Source organism: Leptosomus discolor, chromosome Z (genome assembly GCF_034619465.1).
Source record: "Leptosomus discolor isolate bLepDis1 chromosome Z, bLepDis1.hap2, whole genome shotgun sequence".
Lineage (NCBI taxonomy): Eukaryota > Metazoa > Chordata > Aves > Leptosomiformes > Leptosomidae > Leptosomus > Leptosomus discolor.
In genome coordinates this window covers 53561289-53585196 of record NC_141419.1, presented here as the reverse complement: position 1 = coordinate 53585196, position 23908 = coordinate 53561289, and the positions used below count along the sequence as shown (strand labels likewise).

At 38.3% G+C, this 23908-nt stretch overlaps 1 protein-coding gene across 9 annotated transcripts in view; it reads right to left on the bottom strand.

The window, feature by feature from the left end:
- The window catches only part of PAM (peptidylglycine alpha-amidating monooxygenase), an 80800-nt gene that overhangs the window by 44278 nt on the left and 12614 nt on the right, over positions 1 to 23908 (bottom strand). For all 9 annotated transcript variants that reach the window (XM_086479863.1, XM_009951690.2, XM_086479864.1 and 6 more), the window contains exons 4-6: positions 19828 to 19915; positions 10678 to 10763; positions 8880 to 8963 (exon numbers count right to left, since the gene is read on the bottom strand). In XM_086479863.1, coding sequence (XP_086335989.1) covers positions 8880 to 8963; positions 10678 to 10763; positions 19828 to 19915 — 258 coding nt within the window. The remainder of the gene's footprint in view (positions 1 to 8879; positions 8964 to 10677; positions 10764 to 19827; positions 19916 to 23908) is intronic.

Here is a 23908-nt window from a genome sequence, read left to right as displayed (position 1 = left end):
CAGTAGCTAGATTCCAAACTGAAAAAAAAAAGTGCATTTGAACAGAAGAAAGGATAATGACTAGAGTGGGATAAAACAAGAAGACTTTACAGATTAAAAAGTATCATTTTAGTTTTTCAAACATTAGCTATTTTAGCCACATCATATTTCATTATTAAGGGATAATATTTGGTTTGGTTTTTACAATTATTGATACTAGAACTTAATTTCAATATGTTCACAAAGTAGACAGTCACCACTTTTACAAAATGTATAAATTAGTATATACATTATGTAAGTGAAAAAGTTGCTAACCCAATTTCACTAGGTTCTCATAATGCTCATCATTACGGCATCTGAGAATTTGTAGATCCTCCAGCTCTGTGTGTCCCAACAAACACTTCTGTATTTAAAAATCTAAATCAGTAAATCACAGTTGTACCTTTACCAATAACAACAAAAAAGGAAAGTCTTCACTGTATCTGCAAAAGAAAAATTAGAACAGTAGCTCTTTTATCAAGACTACCCACTATGGTAGTTGCATTGAATGTTTGGCAAGCATGTCTCTCATGAGAATTTTTGAAACCAAGTGTGAGGAACCAGAAGGAAAGTGGCTGGAAATTCAATTGATAATCCAGAAACAAAAGCATTCCCATTCAACACAGATGGTATTTCACACTGTCTGTGACAAGCTACACGTAATACTCCTCAAACACAGAGAGTTTTGTACCTATATTCTGTATAAATGATTGAATATGTGTTTGGCAGAGTATGGATAAAGTTCACTTGCAATTACAGTAGAAATATTTTAAGACTATGCACATTTGCACAAAACCACAGAGCCAGTCAGCCAGTATAGTGTTGCTGTTATCACTCACATTTTTTCTGTTCTACAAAACAGCCAAATAAACAACATATTGTAGAAAAAAAAGACTTTCAGTATAATAACATACATTCTTAAACATCATTTTATGCAAACATGAAAGTTTGTATAGAAAAATAGACATAGAAAAATTAATCTAAAATTTAAGATAAAAATTCTCCAATTTAAAGTCTTTAAAACACATTTAAAATACAGTCTTCATATGTTTTTTAAATTTACATCTCAAAAATTAAAAGAAAAAATCTTTTATAAATACATTCACTGCATGGTAAGTCATTTGCAGGGGATGGCAGAGAGACAGGTAAAGAAAGAGGAGAAAATGGTAACGGAGGGAGAAGGGACAGAACCAAATAAAAGACTGTTAGAATAGATAACAGAAAAATGACAGTCAAGATATGGTCAGCACCAGCTCAAGATGGAACGAAAAACTGAAGTTAAGCCATGTCAGACTAAGCACTAGTTTTCAATCACAGATAACAAATGCTGCTTCTAAATGGCCAATTTATGAATCCAAAAGCACCAGAAAGACCACAAAAGCTATTATGACAGAAGTAAGGGAATGGCAGGAAAACATTCAAGAGAAAGAGAAATCAAATTCTTTGCCCATGGTTTTAGAAAAAGTTCAACATATGTATACACTGATCACACTTCTCTACTTTTGACAGCAGGAAGCTTCACTTACAATCTCAATACCTCTACATATGCTATAAAGGTCTTCGTGAAGTCTCTTTTGCCCCACCTTCCTCATTTCAAACAAAATCTTTTGACTAAATTTTTGGTTATTCATGTAACACAGATGATGCTCCAGAACTCAGCTTTAACAAGTTTACCATTGTTAGAAAGTTTGTGCTGCATCAGTTTTAATGGAGGCTGGAAAATACTTGCTTCCTCTGAGAACATTTTACTTTATTACTTAAAGGAATAAGATTTAAAATTTAAAAATGTAAAACATAATCAGTATTTTTGTGTCTCTCGGTTTTACAATTTGCAGTTGAGAACACCACCCTGTCTTTTAAACACTGCTGAAAAACTATCTGAAAACACTAACACCAAACCTGTCATATGCCAAACATGTCATGTTTGAAAAATCTAACCCTTACTACCTTGTAGTGTCTATTTTAAAAATAGTTCAGTGGGAGGAAGGGAACTACTCCAATATATTTCAGTTTGACAACATGAAAGTGTTTTCACATTATTTAAATTTTCAGAGTATTGAAAAAATTTTCATTCAGTATTTTCATCTAAATTGAGCATTTTCAAAGTGAACTGGAAAATTTTTATATACCTCAGAATCGGGTTCAAACGAAAGCGAATTGTCCGTGCAGAGTTTCCAACACAAATGAAGCTAGAAGCTGTGCTTATGACTGCCTTTTGTGTGGTGTGCAAATATTCCACAATCATATTAAATATTCTGTGCTTTTCTTTACCTATGTCAAACAAAATTAGCAGTGCATGTTAAAGCCCAACACTGGCTTCAGATTTTAAATACATAATTTTAAAAAATTGTACATGACAAATTTGTAATGGTAACTCCAAGTCTAACTGTCAACAAACACTTAAATTAGTTAAAAAGAATCACCTATGCTACCCCTGTTAATCATGTTTTCCAGAAGAAATATCTCAAATACTATAAATACAATTTCTCAAATGAACTACTTGTAACTGAGAAGCTAAATTATCCTAAACAGAAACGCTCTCTTTCTGTTGGCTGATTTTGATAAAACTGCCAATGTGAGTCTGACAGGCTTCCTGCCAGTCTGTCTACCCAGAGCTAGTCCTGAACTCTTTAGTTACATGTATAATCTGGCATAGAAGACAAGACTTCTAGGGAGGGCTTCCTAGGCACTTAAAATTCTGTTGTTTTTTATTCCGAATTAGAAAAATAAGCACCCTTCAAAACCTGTTTTCTTTGTTCTCTGGGTACACAGATTACAAATTACAGAGCACATTGTTCAAACTATTTATTCAGGTTCTTCACTGCTCTATTTCTACTATTTAATACGAACAGTACAGCACTTATACATGGCTACCAGAAAACTTAAAAGCTTTCCCTGTAACAGAGTGGTGTTTATTTCAAAATCAGCCCTTTGATTTGTACTAGAATCTCCACATATGGTCTCAGAATTGGCTTTGCCTCATTAAAGAAAAGAACTAGCCTCAAAGATGGAGCACAACCTCTGAGCAAAGCAATTCCAAAGCTAATGCCCGCTGGGAAGTAACTTTGTGCAAGTTATATTTAAAAAGACAAAGACAGGCAGCACAAAAATGAACCTGAAGTCTTGGTAAAGAAAGAGACAAATTCAACATGTTGCATTCAATATTGATACCTAGTATTTGGTACATAAAAGAACACTACCTGAATTTGTTTTTTTCAGGAGAGTCAAGGCACTTGCTCTTGCTGATCTGTTTGCTCATCCAAAATGAATTCAGCAAAATTCTTTTTAAGTCTAGGAATATGTAGAATGAAACCCTACCTTTATTCAGTTTGTGAAAAACCAAATGCAAGTATAGAATTCCCAGAGCCATTTCCACAACTTACTTTCCAAACAGAAAAGAGACAAACAATTGTTGATCCTGGTCTGGAATAAATTTTTTAACAAATAAATACTTTGTAAAGGTCACAAATTACTGATCTGTTGAAAAGATATCATAATGTATTATAGACACAAATATCTGGGAATATGCAAAATTAATTTCATTCAAGACACCAATGCTAAGCCTTCTGGTTACCAAAGAGAAGCACACTGAATCCAATATTCGTATAAGACTGGAACTCAAATGACAGCTTACAATTCACATGCTTATGAAGAAAGTAGCTATTTTAAAGACTTCTACCAGCTTGGTGGTCAAAATCAATTACGCTACCTACTGGAAAAAATAACCAACCCCAACCCCAAGAACACACCTGCCCCCCCGCCCCCCCCCGCCAAGCAGGTATGTCTGTGACATTATATGTAACATGGGTAATATCATTCTTGTAGGGAATGATAGCAGGAAAAAATAAAACTATTCTCAGTGAAGAAGTAGGGATTATGAGAAAGAGCAGAGAATGCAAATATTATGCATGCCTTGTAAGAAAAGAGAGAGAACAAAAAGGGAATGAGAAAGGAGCTGAAGTTGAACAAAAATTGAAAAATTCCCAAAAAGTTTGCTACAAGCATACTGACAAAAATTACTAATTGCTTCAAACAATGCAACAGTTACAAACAAAGAAAATGACAGCATGTGATTACCTTTCATACAGAATAAGTTAAAATATATTGTTATTGATAACTTTTAATTACTTTGATTCTTGTGGGTAACATCTATATTCTCACATGTGCTAGAAAGGGCTAACATAATAGTATGGCTGGTTAGACACAACATTAGTCTTTGTTTACAAGCAGGGCAGGAAAAAAGAAATTGTAGGGATTGGGAAAAAACCCACATTTTTAAAAATCAGATCTGAAGGCAATTATAGGGAAGAATAAATCAAGAACAGTGTGACAACTGCACTGCATACACCTACAGCCCAAATTGAAAGTTGACTGGATGCCTTTATAGATCTGAATATGACTGGATTTACTTTCACTTGAATATGAACCATAAACACTTAAAAATACATTAAAAAGACAGATGAATTTCTGACTTTTTACTTGTTACAAACCTGTTATCTACCATCAACCATAACTCCAAATCAAAATACTTGTTTTTGCTTTTGCAATACAAAAAGTAAAGAAAGTCAAATAGAGCAATTACTGTTTTTCTATGATCGTTCTTTGCACACATCTCAAATTTGGTAGAACTTATTTTTGGGTTTCCAGCTTATTTTTTAATTATGTGTATTTTACACAAGAGACAATAAGCTTTAATTTGATATCTGAGCACAAAGTGCACATCAAAATACAAATACTCAGCTCTGGGTTATAGCTAAGGAGGGAAGGAAAGCAGAATTAGTTTAATAACTGATTAATGAAATGAGGAAATACTCTTTTCACAAAGAGTTGAAAATGAGACCTGATAAATTTTAACTATGACATTTTTTCCACGAAAATTGATAGGAAGTACAATTGGGTGCTAATACCTAAATAATTACTACATCAAGCTAAATATTTTATATTTGCAATGACTTGTAAGTAAAGTAAAAAATTAAAACTCTGAACAGTGCTTACGAACCGATGCTACTGAAAACATAACAACTTAACTGAGTACATTTCATCATTCGTCCTCTGTTCTGAATTGGAACAACTGCATGCACTTACATATAAACTACAATGACTACATTATTATACTTTGACAAGCCACAGTTATCAACAGACATCTCATTCACACAAAAAAGTGCCCTTGAGGTCATTCCTGAAGTTTAAAAATACCTGCAAAACTTATTGAGGGTTGTGCATTGAATAGCCTTGAACACCACAATCAAGGTTTAGGACATTTAAATTATTAGGAGACTTAAATGATATTTTTCTCTACTGGACTTTTCACAGGCACACCAAAACCATTTTTTTTTCTCACAAAACCAGCAGAAAGGTAGATAATTTTTCACTTTAGAAGTAAGCTATCAGACTATCAAGTAAAAGGCACTGAAATAAAACAGATTGCACTCTGTCATACTCTTTTAACTGCTGAAACACTACACGACACTAGTATCACCTCTTAAATTACTGTCAGTTCACACACCTTAGACTTTCATAATTTTGCAGGCTTATATCTATGACATTCATTATTCTAAGTCCTGCACAGATATTATAGGCAAAAAAAATAAGGAAGTCTGCTACAGGGGGCATGTTAGTGTCAAATTTTTAATTCTGGGTGCTACTTTATTTCACTATAGTTTCTCTAAGTGGGCAAGTGGATTTTTGCAGTAGAAGCTTTGACTCCAAGTTAAATTACTAATAAAAATTTCCAAACACATCCTCAACTAATCTGAAATGGAGATTACTGATCTCAATTGTTTGTTTATTTCATTTTTTTTATAGCTACATACACATAAATTATACTTAAGAGTGAAAATGAACAGTGAGAACTCTCACTGTCCCCAAGCAATAATGAAGAGCAGGCTCTCAACTAACATGCTCTCTTTAGAGGTTTATTAACTTTAACTATTCTTATTTTTAGCAGACAAAGAATCTCATGCGCTGTACGGGTCCATCTGAACCATCTCACAAAAATCAATTCTTTCAATTTCAGTTGTGCACATTTGCTTATGTCCTCTATTTAAACAGTGCTGGCACACTCTGTTTATTCCTTCCCCCCTCCCCATTCTCCTCCTCCTCAGTTACCTTTACTGCCATTATGCTACAATGCATCTTCATGTCATAGTAGAAACCACACCTTCAGCTCCAGACAGTGTTGCCAAAAATTCTAGATGAGTATTGCCCAAACCTTGCCACAGGTGTACAGAAGATAGGCTGCATGGCACTGGGAAGCTGCCAGCTACAAGGTAACTTCTCTGTTCAAAACGAAGTACAACCTGTGGATCATTTATCACGGTACCATAGAATGATTCAGAGGCCATGGGCAGAGCTTAAACAATTGGTGTAATGCACATTCCTCCCTTAATTTTTGGAATAATCAGCTTACTTCCCCTTTTTTTCTTTCAAGTGCAACATTTTTATTATCACTTAGCCCATGAGGATTCTCATATTCTCATTTAAATCCTATGCAGTAATGTATCACAGCCAAGTTCCAAGAGAATGATGATTCACAGGTTTCTTGGTCTTGAAGGCCAGAGAGGCTTCACCCAAAAACTCCACAATGGATGTGATTCACAGAGTAAAAATAAGAATTCATACATCTCAAAGGTGTCAGAACTAGGCATTTCAGGTTTTAAGTGCAACACGAAATACAAGTAAATAAAAAAATTATTTAATCTTGTCCCAAAAAATCTCAGATCACCAGTATGTCAATGCAGATTAATGAAATCAAAATTTCATTAATCCAAACTTATAATGCATGGGCTAGATGAACAGACAGCAAGGTGGATTGAAAAATGGCTGAATGGTTAGGCCCAGAGAGTGGTGATCAGTGGTGCAAGGTCTAGTTTGAGGATGGTAACTAGCAGTGTACCCCAGGGGTCAATACAGGGTCCAGTCCTGTTCAACATCTTCAATAATGAGCTGGATGATCAGGCAGAGTGTACCCTCAACAAGTTTGCTCATGACACCAGTCTGGGAGGAGTGCCTGATACACCAGAAGGCGTGCTGCCATCCAGAGGGACCTCAACAGGCTGGAGAAGTGGGCTGACAGCAACCTCATCAAATTCAACAAGGAGAAGGAAGTGTAAAATCCTGCGCCTGGGGAGGAACAACCCCAGACACCAGTGTACGCTGAGGGCCACCCAGCTGCAAAGCACCTTGGCATAAAAGGCCTTGGAGGTCCTCGTGAACACCAGGCTGAACATGAGCCAGGAATATGCCCTTGCTGCAAAGGCGGCTAACGGTATCCTCAGCTGCATTAGTCAGAGTATTGTAAGCAGGTCAAGGGAGGTGATGCGTCCCCTCTACTCGGCACTGGTGAGGCCACATCTGGAGTACTGTGTCCAGTGCTGGTCTTCCCAGTACAACAGAGAGATGGACTTAGTGCAGAGTCCAAGGAAGGGCCACGAAGATGATGGACTGCAGCATCTCTCCTCTGAGGAAAGGCTGAGAGAGCTGGGACGGTTCAGCCTGGAGAAGAGAAGGCTCAGGGCCCCTCAGTTCAAGAAGGACAGGGAATTGCTTGAAAGAGTCCAGCACGGAGCCACAAAGATGATTAAGGGGGTGGAACATCTCCCTTATGATGAAAGGCTGAGGGAGCTGGGTCTCTTTAGCTTGGAGAAGAGGAGACTGAGGGGTGACCTCATCAATGTTTATAAATAGGTAAGGGGCAAGTGTCAGGAGGATGGAGCCGGGCTCTTCTAGGTGATGGCCAATGATAGGATGCACAACAGGTGCAAGCTGGAGCATAGGAGGTTCCATATTAACATAAGGAAAAACTTTTTACTGTGAGGGTGATAGAGCACTTTAACAGGCTGCCCACAGAGGTTGTGGAGTCTCCTTTTCTGGAGGCATTCAAAACCTGCCTGGATGCGTTCCTGTGTGATCTACTCTAGGTGGTCCTGCTTTGGCGGTGGGGTTGGACCAGATGATCTTTCGAGGTCCCTTCCAACCCCTAACATTCTGTGGTTCTGTGATCTTATCCATGTATAAAAATAGCTGAAGGGAGGGTGCAAAGAGGACGGAGCCAGGCTTTTTGCAGTGGTGCCCAGTGACAAAATCAGAGGCAATGGGCACACACTGAAACACTGGAGGTTTGCTCCGAACATCAGGAAACCCTTTTTTACTGTGAGGGTGACTGAGCACTGGCACAGGCTGCCCAGAGAGACTGTGGAGTCTCCATCCTTGAAGATATTTGAAAGCCACCTGGACATGGTCCTAGACAAACAGCTGTAGGTGGCCCTGCTTGAGCAGGGGGAATATGGACCAGATGACGTCCAGAGCTGCCTTCCAACTTCAACCATTCTGTGATTCTGTGAAACACTCACTGTCAAGAATAAGCATATTGCCATGTTTGAAATGAGTGTTTCAACTTTTTTTTAAAAAAAAAAAAAACATGAAAAGACACTGTCTCCACTAGTTACAACTTTTTCCAAACACAGATACTGTGATTGACTGGCCAGTATATGCCATCTTTCTCAGCAGGTATTCCAGTAAGGTGACAGGTTAAGGGTATTTACTGGTATTTGTTTCAACTTTCTTAAAGAAAACACTGAATTATACAGGGAAAAACGAGTTTATTCCTAACTTAAAATTATTAATCTGCTTCTTCATTCCCTTAAGTCATTTGCTCTATGCTTTTTGAAGAAAAAGAATCTGTTCACCTTTCAAATATTTATAAATTTTATAAACAAATCAAGTTAATATATTACAAATATGCCCACTGATCTTTACATTTGTGAGTGGCACTAACAGCAAAATTCTTTTCTTCAGGTTATGTAAATATTTTTGCTGCTGTAACTTATGTAAGTTACTGAACAGATTTCCAAAATACATACCTCTAAATGCACTAATATCCCCATAGTGTACCTGGAGCACAAAAAATCTGCCACCTGTTTCTCCTCCAACTCTGAATCCAACACCTAAGAGAAGGAAAATGAACCGTTTTCAGAAACAAAAAATGTCAGATGGTTCACCACTGCTGATCATATCTAAAAGTACGAAACACTGTAAAGGCTTAATGTGAAGGGGTAGAAAATCTCACTGAGACAGCAGTTGAGAAAACATTGTCTTGCAAACCGGGAAAAACCGCTGTCACAACACATGTTCCCAAACAGACTAGGAAGCTAGGGTGATGACTTCATTATTAATGAACAGATATCTGCTTTAAGCAGAGAATTCCCTCAATCCAAGAATATGAATATAGCATATGAGATATATATATACACACACACAATTATATAAAAAAAAAATTAAAAATCAAGTTTTGACATTCTTGCAGGATTTGGTAGAACATTCATTTCTCATACAACCTGTGAATGATACAAACTGATTAACACTGACTTACTAAGAATACACTGACAATGAAAAGATAAAAAGATGTGCAGCAAAATATTTTGAATTGTAAACTAATATTGTATATAGAAAAAATCTTGCGGAAATTATGAAGCTATGTTACGTGTTGATAGAAGTAAGCACAGACACAGAAAAAAATGAAACTATTTGAAATAATGAAACCGCACCAAATGGTATTTCTCTAAACTGATTCTGCAATGAACATTCTTCAAAAGAAGCAGAGAAAACAGTATCTTCCTATTTGGTCAGTGAATGGCACCAGATTAAAGACTGCCCACGGCAAAGCCTACTTATAAATGGGACTGCAGCCTCTCTGTGCCCAAATGTAATATTATTATGAACCCTCCCTACAAACCTTGTATTTATGGACACCTTAGAGACAAGAAAATTACTACTAGCTGGCGTTTAACAGCAAAGCAAATACCAGGCTTCCATAGAATCCTCCAAGGAACATTTTTTTTAACTTCACATTCTGATAACCAAATCAAATAACATCTGTGGTGGTAAGTGTGTAAATGGATTATTAAAAATAAACCTCTTCATGATACTATGCACTGCTCCTGGTTATGAAAAGAGGCAGTAAAAGATAAAAGGAAAATTTTTTAGAATTCAAGATATTTTCAGACTGAGGCTATACAGATGGTAGATATTTCTAGGTATTTCTTGATGTTTCTAGGCATTTTCTAGAAAGAACTACTTCTCCCTGTCTTCCAGACATACCACTCCAAGTAGCTTAAAAAATTCTGACTGAATTCAGCAGTCATCTGTTGCATAAGAAAATGGGTATACAAACATGTTGCTCAACTGTATCAAAGCATTAAGAAATTAAAAGCACGTAAAATTGTCAAGTATACTTAAGACACAGAAAAAATTCGATGTTTAGATTGAACTTGTTTGTGCTTTCCCAAACACACAAAAATATTTTAATGCAGTTTGTGTGCTACTGAAAGAAATATAAATAGTACCTTTCCAATAACATATAGTAGGAAATGCAAGATTACTGCTATATAAAAATAAAGCATTGTATTATGATCATTGCCTCTCCCTTTTTCCCCCTACTGAAACCCATAGTATTTTAAAAAAGAGGATGATAAAAAACTCCAAGTACATTAGCTAGCATAATACATTCATAGTTTATGAAATTGATGTTTATACAGTTTCCATCAACTAGACATAATAAAAATATTACAGAATGTTCCCAGATATGTCAGGTGTTTACTTCCACATCCTCATCTCTCCCTTGCCCCTGTACACAAGAACTTCACATTAAAGGCACAATACCTTTGGGTAGCCTGGTGGGTGGTGCATTTCTTGCCCAGGCATACAAAATGTTAGATTTGTCTCTGCATGTTCCTTCATCACAGTCCCTAAGAATATAAGGAAAGAAAACAAAAGGGAATATAATTTTTAAATTTTGAACTCAGAAAAGGGCAGGTGAATTACATACAAAAAGACTAATTTTAAGATCTATGAATATGTTTTTGGATGTATGTAGATTAAACACAGTTCTTTTAACATAGACTGCTTTCCCAGCTATCATTAGATCCTCCATCTTCTCTTTTTCTTCCTCTGCCCTAAGATAGTGTTAGGCAAGCAGGGTCAAAACCATAGACCTGATGTTCTGACAGTCCCTAGTAGCCAGTGATGAAAAAATAAGGAACCTTTTGTGAGAATTAACCATGTAAGAATTTATAGTACTGTTAGCTCAAGTGCCACAAAATTACATGGCTGCCACATGTACACAGAGGGACAGGACTTGTGCACAAAGCAGAAAAAGCCCCACAAGACATCAAAGTTTTAAGTCAGAACTGGTATTTAAAATTCATTTAAAAATCATTGACCAAAAAAAGGTGACAGGAAGCTGTATATGAACCAACAGGTACAAGGCACTCATACTCTTCCCTATACTTAATGCAAGCGCACTGGTTTAAGTTAATTTTTATTCCACTGCACAATTTCTTGTTTTTCACAAAGAAAAAACACACACCAAAGACACCCACAAAAAAACTCAATGCAAAAAAAAAAAAAGTGTTTGCAAAGTCACAGACCACAGATAGGTCACAAAGACAGTAACTGAGAACTCTAGAGCTATCTCTAGTCTCTGCAGCTAACACTTTGCAGGTGACACTAAGGATGGAGTGTGAAAGATTCCCAAACATTGTCGAGTTCTAGACACCTCGAATCTGCAAGAACTGATATGGAGCAGTTCATCTTGAGGGTGCTCACATGGCATATGAAGGACAACCAGGGACTTAGACTCAGCCAGCATGGCTTTATAAAGGGCAGGTCCTGCTTAACGAGCTTAATCTCCTTTTATGACCAGGTGACCCGCCTAGTTGATGAGGGGAAGGCTGTGGATGTCATCTACCTGGACTTCAGTAAAGCCTTTGACACAGTATCCCACAGCATTCTCCTAAGAAAGCTGGCAGCTCATGGCCTAGACAGCTGCACTCTAAGCTGGGTTAAAAACTGGCTGCATGGCCGAGCACAGACAGTTGTGGTGAATAGAGTTAAATCCAGCTGGCAGCTGGTCACAAGCACTGTCCCCAAGGGATCAGTATTGGGACCAGTCTTGTTTAATATCTTTATCGATGATCTGGATGAAGGGATCGAGTGCACCCTCAGTAAGTTTGCAGATGACACTAAACTGGGTGGGAGTGTTGATCTGCTCGAGGGTAGGAAGGCTCTGCAGAGGGACCTGGACAGGCTGGATTGATGGGCTGAGGACAATGTTATGAAGTTTAACAAGGCCAGGTGCCGGGTCCTGCACTTCGGCCACAACAACCCCATGCAGTGCTACAGGCTTGGGAAGTGTGGCTGGAAAGCTGCCTGGCAGTACTGGACCTGGGGGTACTGGTTGACAGCCGGCTGAACGTGAGCTGGTAGTGTGCCCAGGTGGCCAAGAATGCCAAGAGCATCCTGGCCTGTATCAGAAATAGTGTGGCCAGTAGGACTTGGGAAGTGATCATGCCCCTGCATTCAGCACTGGTGAGGCTGCACCTCAAATCCTGTGTGAAGTTTTGGGTCCCTCACTACAAGAAGGATATTGAGGTGCTTGAGTGCGTTCAGAGAAGGGCAACAAAGCTGCTGAAGGGTCTGGAGGAGAAGTCTTATGAGGAGCAGCTGATGGAACTGGGGCTGTTTAGTCTGGAAAAAAGAAGGCTGAGGGGAGATCTTATCGCTCTCTACAACTACCTGAAAGGAGGTTGTAGTGAGGTGGGGGTCAGTCTCTTCTCCCAAGTAACTAGCAATAGGACAAGAGGAAAAGGCCTCAAGTCGTGCCAGGGGAGGTTTAGATTGAAGGAAAAATTAGGATTAGGAAAAATTTCTTTACTGAAAGAGTAGTCAAGCATTGGCACAGGCTGCCCAGGGAAGTGGTTGAGTCACCATCCCTGGAGGTGTTTAAAAAACTTGTTGATGTAGCACTTGTAGACATGGTTTAGTGGGCATGGTGGTATTAGGTCGATGGTTGGACTTGATGATCTTAAAGGTCTATTCAAACCTAATGATTCTATGACTCTATGATAAACTCAGGGCACCAACAATACTGAGTCTGTAAAAGGCCAGTCAGACACAGCCGTACGGACAGCACAAGGTACCACATCCAAGAGGATGCTGACTGCTATATGTGGGTGTAGGCTACAAGATGATACACACAGATACACAAATAAGGGACGCTGAGCGGCTTTCCAAACACCCACCTAGAAGCCACTTCTCCCTCCTGATCCTCTATTAGGGAAGAAGGCTATTTACAGAGTGTATTTGTACTTCAGTGGCAAAGCATCACAGCACTGAGCACAGAGTGTAGAAGTCATTCCACAGGTGCAGCATTCACAGGTATGACTTTTAGAAAGTGTCAACCTGAAACTATTCAGACGACATCAACTGATCCAAGCCAGACGCAACAAAGGTTGATACCCATGCCAAGGTTTCAATCCAAAACAAAATGATGCAGCCCTTTCTCAGTTTATTACTACTGGTAAAATGAGACCTGGGAAAACATTTGCACACATAAAGCATGGTTTCAGTCATCTTAAATACTGGGGAGAATAGAGTCTCACATAGTGTAAGGAGAGGTATAAATGCATAAAAGACCAAGACTTTTAGTTAAGTACGCCTGAGCCATAAGTGCCACCTGCCAGAACAAGTGATGATGACACTTTCCAGGCTGCTCTCCCAGGGATAACCAGTTCTTCCAGCAGCGAGGGAAAACCACCTCAGCAGGACATTATGCATTTCTGTGATCCCAGAGAGCCTTACTGCAACATAGCTGCTATGTTTTCTTATGAAAAAAAGCATTGCCATAATCATCAGACTACTGAGAGGAAAGGGAACATGCCACTTCTTACTCTTCACTAATTTTGCTCATAACACATATTTCTAGACCTTCACAACTACTAGTTTGGTCATCTTCCCCTTCAAACATGCCCCAATGGACAAGCAGAACCTATTTCCGGGTAAGTGAAATGCTTCACGAATAATGATTCATAAAGCTGCAGGTAAAAGCTGCACAGCCACTACAATCTAAAAAACCAAAAGAATTCAGGGATCTAACCAGGTATTGAGCTGCACAGTTTGGAAACGTGCTGATGAGATTGGTTAGGAGGAACAACAGGAGAAACCACAAGCACGGTTGCAGCTTCATAACCACACTGTAGACCAGCGAGCCTTCGTTTATGACACAGTATTTTTCAGGACCGTATCAGCGAAGTAAAAAAAAAATGCATAGGCTATTCCAAACTTTCCTCCTGAGACACTGGCCAATGGAGGGGAAAGACTGCAAGAGAGAAAGATGAAATACACATACTGCTCTTTCATTATGCTTAAAAAATGGCCAACCCTCTCATTTAGCCATCAATGCTCAGCAGTGAGTGGTGACCTCACTCCCCCGCCCCCCCCGCCCCTTCCTTTCCTTTCTTTCCTTCTCTTTTTCCCCCTCTTATTTTCCTCTCTCCATATTATTAGATAAAATTTGGGAAAGCCATATCTTTATCCAATCTGTGAAATATTACTAATAAAGTGCATTACTGCTGCCAACTTACTGACCAAAGAGGGTTATTAACTCATTGCCTTTGCCGATCAAAGGGTCTCTGCATGCAGAGGAAAAGCCCTTTTAAAAGGGAGAATACAAAAGATTCACCTACCCCGAAACCCACTGAGCGGGATGGGACACACACAATACCTTAAAAATTGACTATAACTGCATACTATACAGCGTTGTGCTAACAACTAACTTGGTCTGTGGTCAAAATCTCGGGGTGAGGAAGGTAGGAGAAGGCGTGGCAGCAGACCTTACTGACAGCCTCTCGTACCTTTGTTTTTTGCAAACTCTCCTGGACTTCTTAAAGGCATTCTCCTCAATCTTGAGTAAGCTCAAGAGCTGGGCCTTTTAATGGCACTGGGGTTTTAACTGATTACCTGGACCGAAAACAAAATATTTCACTATGTCAGCAAGACAACTATCTGGCTATCCTTTTAGGATTTTTGTATTGTTTAGGAAAAGAAAGAACTTTTAAAATTTCTTTCTTTATTATATGCTACTCCTTGATTCTAAGCAAGACTTGCAAAAAGATAATTGAGTAAGAAAAATGATCATTTTTCATTCTTGAGCTGAATGGTGCAGAATATTCAGGGGCAGTGACAATGGTAAGAAACTACATTCAGAAATACAAATCTTTGTACTGTTCCCATTCTCCCCTAAGCAATGAAATACGAGTATTTCACTAAACTATTCTTGACATCTTTTGCAACCTTTACTTAACTATTCAGCCAAAAGCTTCCAAAACCATGCTCTCCTGCCAACAGAAGCAGCTACTCTAATGGAGGAATTACATGTTAGCGAACTATGATCTGTACTTATACATTTGTTTAGATTTGGTAACTATTTAACGTTGCCCCACCTGATCTCAAAATAAAGGTTATGTTTCTGAATCATCCCATTCGTGGACAGTCATTTCAGTGTTAGGTTTGACACAGTAAGAGAAGGTTTGAAAAAGTGTGAGATCTGTCTTGCCAGGTGACTCAGAAGTCCTGAATAATTCAACATTTTCTTTTAAATCATTCAAGTGTATTCATGATTATCTACGGAGAATCTGAACTTTTGATGAATCACCTCAGGCATGCTACTTCGATTTAAGCACAGTTTATTAGCTCAGGCAAAACTTCATCAGTGGCCGAATTGTTTTTAGGGCCAATCATGATCAAAAAGCAGAAGCAGCTTTTTTGCTGCACTGAACAAAACCTGAGCAAATGAGCCCTGGGAGCCTACTTTATTTCTGTGTAAAGGCCTGGATATTTTAAGAAGGGAGAAACATCTGCTCATCCTTTTAGTGTTTGTTCAGATAAACATTCTACCATGTTGCAATAAATGTGTCAGTCACTCTGCAGAGGCAGCTCAGGTCCCACACTGTTAGAATTTGAGTGAATAGCATCAAGTCACCAGAAAAGCCAGCAGGCCAGAGTGGCATCAGATTTTAGCTTGGTGCTACTATGGGCACCGGGCAGCTAATCCCAACACAGTTATCTGGATGCTGTATCTTCCCCACTCCTCCACACTCAAAACTGGCCTGAATAAAACATCATGCCTCAGGGAAATGAATGTTGCCCTCGTATTCTGAATGCTCCTAAAGAACTATTTTTCCAAAATACACCTAGTCCACATTGTGACGGTATGAAAAATAGCTCTTGTTATGTTTTAACGTTTCACAACTGATTCAAACCATCTGACTAATATTGCCTGGAATTTTGATGAAGAAACTACAATAAAGCAAAAACTCAACGTGGTATGCCTTAATCGAATAAAAACTGGCTATGTAAAAATGTTGACCATGTAAACAGTAAGGGAAGGATCCTTGCTAAACAAGACTTAGAGTGGTGTCCTCAAATGTCAGTTCTCAAACAACTGTTCTTTCCCCTAGTAGATGGAAAAGCAAATGAAGTCATCACTTAGTGGTCTGTGGGTAACAAAAAGAATAATAAATAACAAAAACAAAATAAAAAATAACAAAGATGTTTTGTTCATCATAGTCATCAGAATAATTTAAAAAAAATTAGTTCTAGTGGAAGCCTCTAGCAAATTTAAACTAGTAGAAAAACACTGGCTTTTAAATTACATGCACTCTCTGCAATGACTTACAAAAATGTGCAAGTTTCTACACATCTGGACATTTAAATGAACGTACTTACAACATAGACATTTATAGATATACACATAGGTAAGTATACATGTATATACGTGTATATATGTCTATACACATACACACTACATTATTTATAGAGATGCAAGCACAGATACATAGCAAACAGGCATTTATTCAAGCTTATGTAAGTATGTCAAACAGGCATAAACACAGATGTCTAAAGACTCTTTTATGTTGAACAGGTGTGATCATCTTTCTGGCCTTGCAGATAGCCATTGGCAGAGCAAGATGAAATGCTGCAAACGTGTGCAACAATAGGGATGTGAAATGAGCCACTGAATGAAGATTTTTTATTTTGAGAATGTAAAGCAAATACTACACGTCAGAAACTACACACAACAAAAGCAAGATTTAGTTAAAACCTGCATATGAAAAATTGGAACTGTCAGATTTAAACACCACACTTGTATTGGGTCTGGCTGAGATGGAGTTAATTTTCCCCATAACAGCCCTCAGTGCTGTGCCTAGTAGTGATAGCCAGAAAGGTGTTCATAACACATCAGCGTTTTGGCTACTGCTGAGCAGTGCTTGCACAGCATCAGGGCTGTCTCTCCAACACTGTCACCCTCACCCAGTGGGTTGTGGGTGGGCAAGACCTTGGGAGCGGACACAGCCAGGACAGCTGACCCAAACTGACCAAATGGATTTTCCATACCTTATGGTGTCTGCTCAGCAATAAAAGCTAAGAGAAAGGAGGAAAAGGGGGAGCATTTGTTATGATGTTTGTCTTCTCGAGCAACTGTTACGCATACTGAAGCCTAACCTCTTGGGAAGTGGATGGACATCGCTGAAGGGAAGCAGAGAATAAATCTTTTGTTTTACTTTTTATTTATTAAACTTCCTTTATCTTGACCCATGAGGTTTTTTCCATCTTATTTTCTCCCCACTTGTCCTGCTGAGCACCGGAGTGATGAAGCAGCTTGGTGGGCACCTGGCATCCAGCCAAGGTCAACCCATCACAGCTAATTATGTGTTTCATTATTTGATAGGTAGCTGTTAAGTACAGCAATCAAGAACAAAAGCAACATTAACTGCCACACTGCAGCTGTTTTTCTGGTGGGTTTTCTGCTGGGCAACTGTTCTTTTCAGACTGGGATCTACCTGGGTGGAGAGCAGCCCCGTGTAAAGGGACCTGGGGGGCTTGGTGGACAACAAGCTCAACATGAGTGAACAGCGTGCTGCAGCGGCAAAGAAAGCCAACAGGATACTGGGTTGCATTAATAAGGGCATCATCAGCAGAGACAAAGAAGTCATTATCCTGCTCTACTCAGCGCTGGTCAGACCACACCTTGAGTATTCAGTTTTGGTCCCCGCTATATGATAAAGATGTGGACAAGCTGGAAAGGGTCCAGAAAAGGGCCAAAAAGATGATCAGAGGACTGGAAGACCTGCCATATGAAGAAAGGCTGAGAAAACTGGATTTGTTCAGCCTTGAGAAGAGAAGGCTTAGGGGAGATCTTATTACCATGAACCAGTAGATAAAGGGTGGCTACCAAGAAGATGGAGACTCCCTTTTTACAAGGGGTCACATGGAAAAGACAAGGGGTAATGGATACAAGTTAGTCCTGGGGAGATTCAAACTGGACTCCAGAAGAAACTTTTTCACCATGAGGACAATTAGACATTGGAATAATCTCCCAAGGTAAGTGGTGGATTCCCCTATATTGGACAATTTTAAGACTTGACAAGGTGCTGTGCCGTATCATTCAAACTATACTTTTACCTTGAAACGTTGGACTAGATGATCCTTAAGGTCCCTTCCAACCTGGTATTCTATGATTCTCTGGGAAGACTGATGATACAGCCAGTGAGGTCAAACTACCTGAACCCCAGTCTCAAACCTAGGATCTGAGTCTGACTCAACTTTGAAGAACTTTATGACTTTCCAGCTTTTGATCCATTTCTTCATATCTGTAAGCTCAGGAACTAATCATTTCACATACTTCTTCAGAACATCAGCTGGATGTGACTTAGGCATCATTTCATAACTTCATTTCAATACAAGCCCCTGATCAATCTGTAATATAATTCTATCATGTATGGATTATTTCAAGGCTCTAATAAAACTACTTCCAGACATATGAAAACAAACAAACTACAAGTACAATCCACTCAAGTTTTAGGAGTTTTAGTTAGGATACTCAAGATGTAAACTGGTTTTAGAAGGCCACAATGGGAACAGTTTTATGTTGGTGTATTTTTCACATTAAACTATTAAAAAAGTATATTCTAGCATATAAGATACAATAAAAAGAATACAGAAAAGCTGTCTGCTGGGAAAAGAAGTCAACAGAAATTACATGTTTTCATATTTTTACTTTTGTCTGAGTTTTTAAAGCATTTGCTTTTCTTGAAAGACAAGATTACAACATTTTCAATATTACAGCTTTGGTTGATAGGTAGAAGGGAGATTAAACTCTTGGTGCAAGTTTGTTGTATGTTCAAAATATTAATCAAATCATCTCCCAAAAACATGCAGAGTTTATTTGAAATGCTAAATTCATATTTTTTTGTGGAAAAATATTATACTATACTATTAGCTCTAAACTCCATCTCTAGTTACCTTTTTGGTAAATGCTTAAAAGATACATTGTGATTACACAACTCTGTCAGAAATTCTGTATTAAAATTGTTCCATATATCAAAATAAGTCTTAGAAGCTTTGCAGTGTCAGCAAAACTACCTCATCTGCTCTTTCTTGAAAACCTGGAGGAAACTACAGAATTACTAGACAGACCATTAATTTCCACCCATGTTCACACTCTCTTCACTCTGACTCCCAATATCTGTTGATTGAGCTCTAATCTCACTGCTTAGGCATTTTGAAGGTAAGTCAACTACCAAAGCACTTGACAGAGAGAATCTCCTTCAGCTTACCCTTCACTCAGTTTCCTTCTGGACACCTGATACAATACATCATATACAGAAAAGCAGCCAACTACAGAGGAAGCCTAGATTTCTTGGTATCCAATGGCATGCTGCCCACTACAGCTCCTGTCTCCTCCTTGGAGACAGTCAATTAGTCATGAAGAACCAGAAAACAGATCTGTTTCTCCACCTTAGTTAAAAAAAAATAAACACTTTAAGTGTGTAAAGACTGCAATGTTATATATTTCTTCTTTCCAAATTTTTCCACTTTTCCAAGAAATTGCAAGAATGGAAAAGGTTTATGTGTAAGCAATTAACACAAGAAAAGTTAGGTAAGACAGTAAAAGCAAGTTACAACTCTTACCAGTAATCTTTGGCAGAAGAAGGTTCATTACATCCAAAGAGTAACATGTGATGGACAGTGTCCATACTCGCATGAGGCTTAAAGTCAACTGAAAAACAGAATGATAAAACAAATAAGCTACCCTTACTCTCCCCATAAGTTACACAAGCAAGACTGTTTTGTGCCATTTTTTCTCTGCAATACTAGAAACAAGGCATGTATGTCCCCACTCATTTATTTACCTTCTGCATTCCACTTACAAGCTTTCCTTAAATTCCTTAAACTCCAACAGCCTGTCTCCCAGGCTAAAACACTGTACTTCACTTAGTCATTAAGAAATTCCAAGTTCCCACTCAAAACTGCTGTGTTTTTCCCAAAAGTTAAGTATGACACTTAGTAAATATATCAATGTATCACAAAATTTTACCGTAACCAGACTAATTTCAATCTAGCTTCAAAATTTGCATCTGTCAAATCTTCTTTTCACTTCTTCATTAAAAATACAAAGAAACAGTAAGTCACACTTAAGAGCAACTAACATCTTCTGCATTAGTGGTATCTTCTTCCAGTATTCCACCTGGTTTACATTTTTGCTCCACCTTTCCTGGGACAACAGTTCCAAGAATGGATTATGATTTACTCTCATTAATATGTCAAACCCTTTGGAATGGAAAACAAGATTTGTTTAAAGTCAACACAATCTCATCGCCCAAATATTTCTCGCTATTAGAAACTTAGACAAAGGTGAATGTTCAGCACTCAAATGTCTGTTCTTTATCTTATGCCACAAACAAAACAATGTTTTGGTTTCTCAAATGTTCATGATCTTGTTTAGTATAGGAAAAAGGTTACCAACATCAGACTGTAGTAATATTGACCATGAATGTACAATGACAGCATTTCTAGAAAAAACTTCCTTTATTACTACTGAAACGATGTGTCATTTTTCTTCACATAAGACAGAATTTTTCCTCACATAAGACAGAGAAGGATCTTAATGGGTTTCTAACCTTATCTGACAGCAGAAATTCCAAAACTGAATCAATCCTGCCCTTATATGTACATAGACACTGAGGAGCGTTCAAGTAGGCGTCTTTTATCTCTTGTAAAAGTCTTAACACAGGCAGATGGTGAAGCTGCAAACAACTGAAACACTATTCTGCTCCGAAGTTTGAGGTTATCTGCACTCTGAACTCAGTATTTTAACATGTGGCTGAGGCAGGGGTCCTGAAGTGAATAATGATGTGGATTATTGTCCCAGTTTCCTGAGGGGAAAAAAAATTACTTGAATACCTTCTAACTATTTTTTGAGCTGAAGTCTGTCGTGAAAGGTGAGGAAAACCAGGCAAAAGTTAAGGCATGCAAGTCAAACTGCAGCTTGAAGACATAAGGCAGCAGTCAGATTGTAAGGAAATGATCATGTCAGAGCCGAGGGCTTGGTTTGAGAATTAAGAGATGCACCCACAGGCCCTGGGAAAGTACTTTGAGTACCACATTATGAACTCAGAAGCGCTGAACTTGCCAGCATGATTAAAGTCTAAAGACTACCTAACACCCTTTTTTTTCTAGAGGCAAATTCTACTCATTTCATAGCTAAAAAACTAATCTGCGTTACAGAAAGGCCTTTTGTTTCAACTTTATCAGTAAAAATCAGAGTAAAATTATGGTTAACTATGGGACAGACAATGCGCCATTTTATGTGGACTTCCTACCTAAGTTACAGCTTAGGTGTTTTAAGCTGCTGTTACCAATTTAAGAGATTAAATTTCTGAAAGAGTTTATAAGAAGTTCACAGATGTGAAATTTAATGAACTTTATTGCCAAACTTCATACCTGTACAAAACATATTGTAACACCTAGAAGGACAGTCTTCAATAAAGGTAAAAATTAAAGGTTAGACCTTTTGTCTGGTGAAGCCATCACCTGTCCTGCTGGTTAATACTGTCTCATTGTTTCGTTTTACTCCTCTACCACCCTCATATCTTGTGTATTCACTCTAATGAGTGTGTCAGGAAGTCTTTTATTCCCTCCACACAGTGTCCATTACAATGACATTCTAGTGCAGGGAAGGGACCTGTTATAAAACTGATTACAAATAGCTTACTAAATACTACTCTTACTAATAGTACATAACGCACGACAGTTGACAAAGCAAAATTAGATTTCTGTGTGACCTCATATATCTCATGATGGCCTCTGAAGGAAAAGTTGAAAAACCTCAGTCTGCCCATGAGCTTAAGAGAGCTTTGTACAGTCAGTTACTCTGTTCCTGTATAGGTATTTTCTTAGCAGCATAGCCAGGCTTATACCCTTCCAAACAGAGGGTCAAAAAAATGCGATTTAAAAAATCCTGTGTTGTAAAAGCCATACAAATTAGCATGAGATTCATGCCAAATGCAGTACCTGTCACTACCAAAGCTTAAGAAACAGCAGACAAAAGTCTTATATTCCCAGTTGACAGCTTCCACATTTTACAATAATAAATAGAAGATTACACAATAGTTAAATATTTTTTATGCATGGAGAAGTGTTACAAAATTATTACTAAAATAACAGTAACAGTTTTCATATATATACTAGAACTGAATAAAGCCTGACTTACTTCCCTGACCAAGTACTAATTTAATTATGAACTCCAGAAGAAATAGGAATGAACAGAACATGACATCAGTTTAATCTTATCAGTGTCTAGTTAAGCTATCTATTTAAAAAAATAAATCCTAAGAAGTTCACCTTTACAAGTAACAATTCACTGATAAAAGTTGATATCCTTTCTTTTTTTTAAAAAAATGCTGTCTTCTCTATAATTCAATTAACTTTAAAGAAGTTTATCAACATATCAGTGTCTACAGTTTGGCAGATGAGGGAGACATTAGAGGCCCTCAATACAGTGAAGTCATCATTACTTGGCAATAGGGAAGTTTATATATGCCATACTAAAGTAACACACCCACAGTGTCTCAGAGTCATATATGGATGAAAAGTAATAAATCATCTAATTAAGTCAACTTATATTCCTGAACGTAATAGGCTCCATCTCATTTCTACAGCACAATCTGACAAATAACGACTTACCATAAGTCAGTAAGATGAAGACACATTTATTTACTAGTCACCCATGTGAATTAATGTAAGGAGGTGAAGATGATAGTCAGATTTCTTGGTTGAGTGGCTTGCTGTCAGACTCAATTCTTGTAAATGCCTGTAGAGCATCCCTTAGCTATTGCTACAGCTCAGTAGTCAAAAACTGATTTTTATCAATGCCTGCACCACTAAAGACTCAATCTAGTTTCTGATTTGGCTACTTGTTCATAAACACTAATCAAACATGAGACAGAAGAAGAAAATCACAGTATGTTTTTAAAATGTAACTGGAATGATACTTTCTTGAAACTTACATATCAATTTCCCTCATTAATAACCTTTACATATTAATCTCACAGGTATTTCATTTCACAGCTGTAAAAGGTACGTTTCTAACATTAACCTAAATGTAAATCAATCCACCTCACAAACAAACAAGGAAACACTGCCCACCTCAATTTGCCAGCATTTATAGCCATTGGTGACAGAAAAACAACTGGTTCAAACAGAAATCTCAGCCTTGACAGTCTGACCCTCCACAGAAGAATATCATACAGAAAACTAACAGCATCTGCAAAAATACACAGATGCATCCAGCTCTGGAGCCCCCAACACAAGAAAGACATGGAGCTGTTGGAGTGAGCCCAGTGGAGGGCTACTAAGATGGGCAGAGGGTTGGAACACCTTTCCTACAAAGACAGGCTGAGAGAGTTGGGCTTGTTCAGCCTGGAAAAGAGAAGGCTCCAGGGAGACCTTACAGCAGCCTTCCAGTACCTGAAGGGGGCCTATAAGAAGGCTGAGGAGGGACTTTTTACAAGGGCCTGCAGTCATAGGATGAGGGGTAATGGTTGGAAGCTGGGAAAGGGCAGGTTCAGACTAGATATAAGTACTAAGTTCTTCACCCTGAGGGTGGTGAGACATTGGAACAGGTTGTCTAAGGAAGCTGTTGATGCTCCATCCCTGGAAGTGTTCAAGACCAGGCTGGATGGAGCCTTGAGCAACCTGGTCTAGTGGGAGG